This window comes from Urtica dioica, chromosome 10, assembly GCF_054948205.1.
Source record: "Urtica dioica subsp. dioica isolate 48M chromosome 10, U.dioica_male_clone48M_v1_H2, whole genome shotgun sequence".
Taxonomy (NCBI): domain Eukaryota; kingdom Viridiplantae; phylum Streptophyta; class Magnoliopsida; order Rosales; family Urticaceae; genus Urtica; species Urtica dioica.
In genome coordinates, this window is record NC_142765.1 from 2,491,356 (window position 1) to 2,500,556 (window position 9,201).

General features: G+C 36.8%; 2 protein-coding genes across 2 annotated transcripts; both read right to left on the reverse strand.

The window, feature by feature from the left end:
- Nucleotides 1-3,013: 3,013 nt before the first annotated feature.
- Nucleotides 3,014-5,622, reverse strand: LOC149383028 (uncharacterized). The gene is made up of 3 exons (XM_089629454.1): nt 5,262-5,622; nt 3,177-3,959; nt 3,014-3,069 (listed from the first exon to the last, which is right to left on the reverse strand). Exons 1-3 carry the CDS (start codon nt 5,269-5,271, stop codon nt 3,035-3,037), a joined length of 828 nt encoding a protein of 275 aa, XP_089485580.1. The 5' UTR covers nt 5,272-5,622; the 3' UTR covers nt 3,014-3,034.
- A 754-nt stretch (nt 5,623-6,376) lies between these two features.
- LOC149383029 (flavin-containing monooxygenase FMO GS-OX-like 3) lies at nt 6,377-9,201 on the reverse strand. Its single transcript, XM_089629666.1, has 7 exons — nt 8,274-9,201; nt 7,744-7,814; nt 7,484-7,633; nt 7,327-7,409; nt 7,090-7,225; nt 6,841-7,011; nt 6,377-6,748 (listed from the first exon to the last, which is right to left on the reverse strand). The coding sequence occupies exons 1-7, from the start codon at nt 8,791-8,793 to the stop codon at nt 6,548-6,550; spliced, it is 1,332 nt and encodes a 443-aa protein (XP_089485792.1). The 5' UTR covers nt 8,794-9,201; the 3' UTR covers nt 6,377-6,547.

Here is a 9,201-nt window from a genome sequence, read left to right on the forward strand (position 1 = left end):
AGTGCTAATGTGTTGGATGAGCATTTTACCATCCTTAACACGTTCTCTTATGGCTAGATACTTGATGTCGATATGCTTACTTCGACTTCCACTTTTATTATTCTTAGCCATAAAGACAGCAGCTGAGTTGTCACAGTACAACTTAATAGGCCTAGAAATAGAGTCTACAACTCTAAGTCCAGATATAAAACTCTTCAACCAAACACCATGTGATGTAGCTTCAAAACAAGACACGAACTCGGCCTCCATGGTGGAAGTAGCGACCAGTGTCTGCTTCGTGCTTCTCCAAGATACAGCTCCGCCGGCTAGCATAAACACATATCCTGAAGTGGATTTTCTGGAATCTATGCAGCCTGCGTAGTCAGCATCAGAGTAGCCAACCACCTCCAATTCATCGGTTCGTCTGAACATAAGCATGTAATCCTTTGTTCCTTGAAGGTATCTCATAACCTTCTTTGCAGCTTTCCAATGGTCAAGACCTGGGTTACTCTGATATCTACCCAATACTCCAACAGCATATGCAATGTCAGGTCTGGTACAGACCTGAGCATACATAAGGCTTCCTACAGCGGAAGCATATGGAATATTCTTCATTTGATCGCGCTCAAGATCATTCTTTGGACATTGATCAAGACAGAATTTGTCACCCTTCACAACAGGTGCTATACTTGGCGAACAATCTTTCATCCGAAATCTCTCTAGAACTTTGTTGATATAGGTCTCTTGAGACAAACCCAAAATGCCTCGTGATCTTTCTCTATGGATCTTAATGCCAATGACATAAGATGCCTCACCCATATCTTTCATATCAAAGTTCTTAGAAAGAAATTGTTTCACCTCGTACAACATTCCATTATCATTAGTCGCTAACAAAATATCATCCACATATAAAACAAGGAAACATATATTACTCCCACTGACCTTCTGGTATATACATTGATCCATGACATTCTCTTCGAAACCGAAAGAAGTGATGACATCATGAAACTTTAAATACCATTGGCGGGAGGCTTGTTTTAAGCCGTAAATGGATTTATTAAGTTTGCAGACTAAATGCTCACCGTGACTAGAGGAGAATCCTTCAGGTTGTTTCATGTAAACCTCTTCCTCTAGATCTCCGTTAAGGAAGGCCGTTTTCACATCCATTTGATGTAGCTCGAAGTCAAAATGAGCTACTAATGCCATAATTGTGCGAAGTGAATCTTTCTTTGATACGGGCGAAAATGTATCAGTGTAATCAATTCCTTCTCTTTGAGTGAACCCTTTGGCTACAAGTCTTGCTTTATGTCTCTCGATGTTGCCTTGTGAGTCTTTCTTTGTTTTAAAGACCCATTTGCATCCGATGGCTTTTACACCATCAGGCAACTCGACAAGATCCCAGACTTGATTCTTTCCCATAGAGTTCATCTCCTCAATCATAGCCTCGTGCCATAAGTTAGATTCTTTAGAACTTACAGCTTGTGAAAACGTTTCAGGATCATTCTCGGCTCCAATGTTGCCATCCATTTCTTGCAGATATACTTCATAATCACTAGGGATTGCTGAATTTCTAACTCTAGTAGATCTTCTTAATGGTGCTTCATCATTCTCTTGATGATCTTGTTGTTCAACAGGTTGTTCAACATGATCTCGATCAGCAACTTGATCTACAGGATCAACATTATCAGCTCGTGGAACTTCAATAGTTGGTTGTCGTACACACGATTGAACTTGAGGAGTGTGTATGATAATCAATCTATCACTTGAATTAGAGGGTTCAGCTTCATCGTGATCCATTGCAGGGACCGAATCACGCAATGGTTCACTCCCACTAATCAAGTCATTCTCAAGAAATTTTGCATTCCTTGATTCCACAATCCTAGTACTATGAGACGGACAATAGAATCTATAACCTTTAGACTTCTCGGCATATCCAATGAAATACCCACTAATAGTCCTAGGGTCTAGTTTCTTTTCTTGTGGATTATAAATTCTCACTTCACACGGGCATCCCCAAATGCGTATATGTTGCAAACTGGGTTTCCAACCTTTGAATAACTCAAAAGGCGTTTTCAAAACAGCCTTGGTTGGAACTCGGTTTAATATATACACAGCCGTCTTTAGTGCTTCAGTCCACAAGAATTGAGGAAGTTTCGTGGTACTCCTCACACTTCTCACCATGTCCATTAAAGTTCGGTTTCTTCTTTCTGATACACCATTTTGATCTGGAGTACCAGGCATCGTGTATTGGGCAACAATCCCATGTTCTTGAAGAAACTTCGCAAATGGCCCAGGTGCTTGTCCATTCTCTGTATATCTACCATAATACTCACCACCTCTATCTGATCTCACTATCTTAATTTGCTTACCGCATTGTAACTCTACTTCAGCCTTGAAAACTTTAAAGGCATCTATAGCTTCATCCTTAGAACGAAGTAAATAGAGATACATATATCGTGAGAAATCATCTATGAAAGTGATAAAGTATTTTGGACCACTAGCATCCATGTCTGGACAACAAATGTCAGTATGTATGATTTCTAACAATTCAGTACTTCTCTTTGCACCCTTTTTAGACTTATTGGTTTGCTTTCCCTTTATGCAATCCACACAAGTCTCGAAGTCAGTGAAATCAAGAGTACTAAGTACCCCTTCATTCACCAACCTCTTGATTCTTAAAATGGAAATATGTCCCAATCTCCGGTGCCACAATAGAGAAGAATTTTCATTCATAATACAACGTTTCAACCCAGCAGTAACATTCAAAGAGTTATAAGCAGTATTATTTTGCAAAGTAACAGAATAAAGACCATCATGAGACAATGTACCATAACCAACAATTTTGGATTTATTTAATAATGTAAAACGATCATCCAAAAAGTTAAAGCCAAAACCAAAAGGTACAAGTCTCGAAACTGAAATTAAATTCCTTGAAAAACTAGGAACATAAAAAGTCTTTTCCAAATGCAAAATAAAACCAGTACTCAAAACCAAATTGCAAGAACCAACAGCCTCCACATGTGAGCTCATTCTCCCTCCTGAGAGGATGTAGCACTCACTTCCCACTGGCTTCCGTAGGTTTTGCAATCCCTGCGAGGTATTTGAAACATGGATTGTAGAACCAGAGTCAATCCACCAAGTATTATGACCAACATCAGTTAGATTTGATTCATAACATACAAACGAAAATTGAATACCTTTCTTCTCAAGCCAATTCTGGAACTTAGAGCATTCTTTCTTCATGTGTCCTTTCTTATTGCAAAAGAAACACTTTGGCTCTTTCTTAATGTCCGGTTTGACAGAGAGCTTGCCTTTGCCTTTGGCACGATCTTTCTTCTTCCTTTCGGAGAAAGTCAGATTCACTTTCTCACCCTGTTCCATAGCCAACCTATGCTCCTCTTGAACACACATGGTCATGAGTTCATTAATTGACCATTTATCCTTATGTGTGTTATAAGAAATCTTAAATGGACCATATTGTTGGGGCAGAGTGCACAGAATGAAGTGAACCAGAAAGGTTTCAGACATTTCAACTTCCAGCGTCTTTAATTGAGCCGCAATATCCCTCATACGCATGATATGATCACGCATACCTCCTATTCCAGTGAGCTTAATGGATGAGAACTGCATGATGAGAGTACTTGCCAAAGCCTTATCTGAAGTGACAAATTGATCGTCAATTGCTTTCATTAAGAGACGAACATTGTCATATTCCTCAATTGAACCCCTAACCCCAGCAGATACTTTGGTCTTTATGAACATAACGCAGAGGCGATTAGATCGCTCCCACTTTTCATAAAGATCAACCTGATCAGGGGTACTTTTCTCAGTGATTTTAGGGGGTTCAGGCTTCCTTATGGCATAGTCAATATCCATCCATCCCAACTGAAGGAGAACTCTTTCTTTCCAAACCTTAAAGTTGTCCCCTTTGAGTTCGGGAACATCGCACTTAACATCAGAGTAACTAACAGTTTGACTAGCTGCAATTTAAAGAAATTAAACATGCTTATTAAACTTATGTTTTGAAGAAATTAACTATATCATGATTTACCAATGTAAAATATGTACTTAATGAATCTAGAGACATAAAATTTGCCTGTGGGCTGAAATTCTAATTCCATTAGATTCACACGTTATGATAACAAACTATGTTCCTTTTCCTAATACCTGTGGGTTAATTAGGAAATATAATTTGATATTTTATCCTAATTAATTATACAAATATTATAAAATTTCCTGTGGGTATATTTTATAATATATTATATAATTAACTACAACTATTGTTTTATGTGATTTTATTTCTAAATTATAACTTAAATTAATTAAAGATGCTGTGGCTACTCTCTAATTAATTAAGATTATATAAATCACTTGACCTTATAATTATTTTAATAAGATTCTAACAATATAACCGTAACTGTATTATGCTAAATGTTATACATATATTACAAACGGTAATAATAAAGTGTACAACACAAATAACTAGCACAATATCATCGTATACAATAACACTTAAAATTTGCATATAAACTCCATCAAGCAAATAAAAGAGCAGCATATGTATATATACGATTAAAAAACATTAAATAAAACAATCAATATATTTCATGTACAGATTAAATAAAAGCATCAAAAGTAATGCTATTTGTAAGAATAAAAACAAAAGCATAACCGTATTGATGTATTACTAAAGTCAAAATTGATAAAATATAACAACTCTGCTTTATCAATCAATTCGTACATCAGTGCCAAAACCGAATACTAGCTTAATGGGTTAAAAAAAAAAAAAAAAAAAAAATGAAGCCCAATTAATAAAATACACAAACCAAAACCCAAAAGAGCCAAGCCCGTAACATTAGAAACAAGACAGCATAATGCTTTAAACGACATGATGAATAAAAACGACAATAATATTTTTAACAGCGTAAAACAAAAAACTACATGTCGTTTTTAGTCGTCTTCAACCTCCAGACGGGTTAAGATAACCCGGTTGAGACCCGTTTAAAGACCCGACTCGTTCTCCCTCATTACAGCACCAAATTAAGTGGTTCAAAAGCCAAAATAATCAGAAAACAATTTTCCAAAAGATTCGTATAAAAATATTCGTGTTTTAACGTCACAAAATTAGAATCCGAAAAGCTCCATGAAAAAGTTTTCCAAAAACAAGACAAAGGTTTATGAAAGCTCTGATACCAAATGTAAGAAATAATAGTCTCTAATCCGAACATATATGATTAGAAACATGAACCCAAAAGCGGAAGCGAAATGGATCAAGCGTTTACCTCCGGCCATTGTTATCGGAAAATCGTCGGAGCTTTAACGGTGACTCGGAACGTCGGCGGCGGCGTCCCAATGAACACGAAAACGAAGTTTTGCTCTTCTAAACCGTGGTAATCTCGAAACTAGATGGTGTGTGTTTTATGAATGAGATTATCGGATTAGGGACCAAAACGATCGGTCTCAATTTATAACCCGAATTCTTTCCCATCAAAGTAAAACGGAAATGAGACATTAATTGGATATTATTTCGTTTGATTTAATAGACCATTATTATGAGATTATATCATAACGTATTCCTTAATATAGAATATATTGAATATACGATATTAATGTATATGTATATTCTATATACGTTAATTATATCTTACATGTCGTCGATTTGACCACGCTCCTCACCTCACGCAAAACATCAACAACCGGTTTTTTTCCACCGAATAACTTGGTGATCTCTTTCGGAGCCAACCTGTCGAACAAGACTTGAAGGAAAGCTGAGAGAAAAGCCCCTCCAACAACCACTTCAGCCATGTCTAATAGCCAATAGATCAAGGTTTTCTCTATTTTCCACCGAACAAAATATAGAATTCAGGTAAGACAGTATTCATAGAGTAATCAATTTAATTCCAAAGTTTCCTTTAATAATAATAGAATGAACACTCACCAGAGAGACAACGTAGTTTTGTTGAAGATGATTTGTTGAATTCTCCACAAAATAATAGTTGTATTTATGAACTTGTGGGCAAAGTATGGCAGATGTCAAATATTGAAAGAGTGTTTGGTCTTATTTGCTTTTTTGACTTGTTTTCTTGTTCACATCGCAATAATACATGACTCAAAACGTCTCTGCAAATTGCCTTTCAACAGCTTGTCTTATTATATAGCTGGTAGGAGAGAGACGGATGAGATATCATTTGTTTTCACGGTCTTTGAAAATGTCAATTATATAAACAGTAATGTGAGAACTGGCATGTGAATTTTATGATCCAACTGGTGTGGGACTGAAACTTGGTGTTCATAATTACTCTAAACAGTACAACATATACAAAGCATATAATTATTAGCCCAATATGTATAAATTGCATCCAAGTATTAGAAAAATATACTAAATAATTTATCATATGCTTCACTCTTTCTCTTGATTATTCATATATGCTGTTATATACCATGATTTCAACGGATATTTATGCAAGAGAGACAGAATAGGAATAATTCAGAACAACCCATGCGAATCAAACTAACTTAAAACACAAATTCGAATCAAACACAAAATCAAATTCAAATGGATCAAAATTCACAAAAGTGTTGATTTATTACTATTATTATCAGCCACCTCTTTGACTATTTCTCGCTCCCAATAAGCATTGTCCCATTTGTCCTTATACCCGTCTCTGTGTTGGCCTATATTTTTTATGCTCTCTTCGAACATCCTTAGCTTCCATTCCTTCACCGGTGACAGTCCGAGCTGATCACACAGCCAGTTTTGGTATCCGATCTACACCATACATAACAGACTTCAAAAAGTTTAGTACTTTTAGCTAGCGTAAATAGTAAACTCGAGTCACAAGGCACCTAAAGGCTACAAACCCGGTGTAACTCGAAATGCGTGGACCGTTTCGGCACCAAGTTCTCTTCCATATTGTTATAATATTCTTCGGTCAAAATCGTCATTTCCTCTTCATTCGGAAGATAGGATTTGCCGGACAACACTCGTGCCACCCATTTGCATTGCAATTCTATCGTGTCGAAGAGTAGACCCTGATTATTCCCTAGATTAAAATGTTTACTACATAATAAAAATAAAAATAAAAAAAATATGGGAAGTTTTTAACTGACCTTAACTGGGATGCCGATAAAAGACAACCATGGAGCTAAGCTCGGAGGAAAGACGTGATTATATAACGGTCCAACACGATTCTCATCGACAGTTACAACCCCGCTTGTTTCTAGAAATGGGTAATGGTATTTGTACCTGTAATTAAATCAAAGAAATGGGTACTTAATCAATTATATTTAGCAGTGTCAACCAAAAGGAGAGTAAGTTAAGTAAATAAAAAAATAAAATAAAAATACCCAGTGCAGTAAAATATGGTATCAGCAGAAACTGAAGATCCATCTTCGAAATCAACTCTACCATCTTCATAAACATGTTTTATCTGCAAGGAAGAAAAACAAACTAAACAAAGAGATAATACTTGAAACTACTAATTTGTCAGATTTAATCTATTACCATCATGTGCTGCCAAACGTTCTTGTGGTTTTCCAACTTTCCGAGTTTGACGTTCGGTTTTCTCGCGGTAATGTGAACCTCTTTCGCTTCGGTAGCAACGTCTCTTGAGATGTCAAAAGCACTGGCTCCATAACCAATCAACACCACTGTCTGACATATTATTCAGTTTTTTTTTTCTTTTTTTTTTTGTATCAGTACTACTTATTTCTTTGTACTTGATGTGAAATGAAAGTAACAAGATTATGTCTTTGTTTATTTACTTGGTCACGGAATTGTTCAGGGACGCGATAATTGTGGCTGTGGATTTGATGTCCTCGCCATTTTTCTATACCTGATATAATATCATGAATAAATAATACAAATATTTAGCGATATAAGCCACAAAAACATAAGCATTTTCATTTTAGTCAACGTTTTATAAATTTTTCGTATTGTCATAAATATTTCGTAAATAGTTACAAAATATGACGTAACGTAACCAACGTTAGTTACACATATTTATTAGAAATTTACTTTGCGTAAATAGATTTATGTGATTATTTACTAAAAATTAATGAAACGTTAGCAATTTAGTAATTTCTAATGTTTCATATGGTTACTGAACCTTAAATAATAAGATGTTGAGTTGTATATTTTTTCACGGGGGTAAATTGAATAGTTTTATGAAATCTGGGTTAATTTTCTAAAACATACAAACTTATGGGGTCAAAATGACTATAAATGAGAGAGAGAGAGAGAGAGAGAGAGAGAGAGAGAGAGAGAGAGAGTCTCTTGAGTAAAGCTTACAGACCGTTGACCAGCGGAACCTCAGGCTCGACGAAGTGTCCATTACACAAAACGACGGCGTCGAACGATTCCCGACTCACCGAGTCACTCCCCCGAGTCCTCCACTCCACAACCCACTCATCTCCAATTCTAGCGACTCGGACGACCTCCGAGTCGAACCGGATCATCTCAGCGAGCCCAAACTCGTCCGCGAAATCGCTGAGGAAACGAAAAACCTCTTCGTGGCCTGGGAAAGATCTCGGGTCTCCGTTGGGCCGAATCGTGAACGGAAAGTCCGAGAAGCTCATGATCTGCCTGGGAAGATTGGTCCGCATATTCCGATACGAGCTTCCGTGGACGATCTCTCGCTTCGGGTCGAGACTGAGTGGATCGGACTCTGTTCGCGGGTCGTAGAGCCACGTGCCTCCGATTTGACCCGCTTTTTCGAAGACGGTGACTTTGTGGGCCTCGGTTCGAAGCTCGTGGGCCGCTCGGAGCCCAGATACTCCGGCTCCGATTACGGCCACTTTCACGGATCGGCTCATAAGAAGGAAGACTGTCGTTTTCTTTCTGAAGTGGAAATGTTGTCGTTTTTTCTGTCTTCCTCGGCCGATGGAAGAATTTTCCCAATGGAATTAGATGGTTGATGGTGATGATGACGAGGAATTCAAGGTAAGTGGGTTGTGAATCGCCTGAAATAATAAAATTAGGGGAGCCATATTTTCTGTCAAAGAAGATGTCGTTTTCTGTCTCATTTTTACTTGTTTGTTAAACGAGTTAGATGCCCAGTAATAGAAATTTATTATCTGTTTCTTATTTGACTTATTTTAAGTTGAAGGAAAAAAAGTCTTATTGTAGATGATAATTCTTTAATCCTATGCTTATGAATTAATATTACAAAAAAATGTAGACAAATGTATATATATATGTGTTTAGTATGTATATGTATCCAA

Coding starts and splice junctions, on each gene's coding strand:
- LOC149383028 (XM_089629454.1), bottom strand. Junction 3,070..3,176: donor GAATTGGCTTGAGAAGAAAG/GTATTCAATTTT, acceptor AATACCTCGCAG/GGATTGCAAAACCTACGGAA.
- LOC149383029 (XM_089629666.1), bottom strand. CDS start 8,793: ATGAGCCGATCCGTGAAAGTGGCCGTAATCGGAGCCGGAGTATCTGGG. Junction 7,410..7,483: donor ACGTTTGGCAGCACATGATG/GTAATAGATTAA, acceptor TCTTCCTTGCAG/ATAAAACATGTTTATGAAGA. Junction 7,012..7,089: donor TTATCGGCATCCCAGTTAAG/GTCAGTTAAAAA, acceptor GGGAATAATCAG/GGTCTACTCTTCGACACGAT.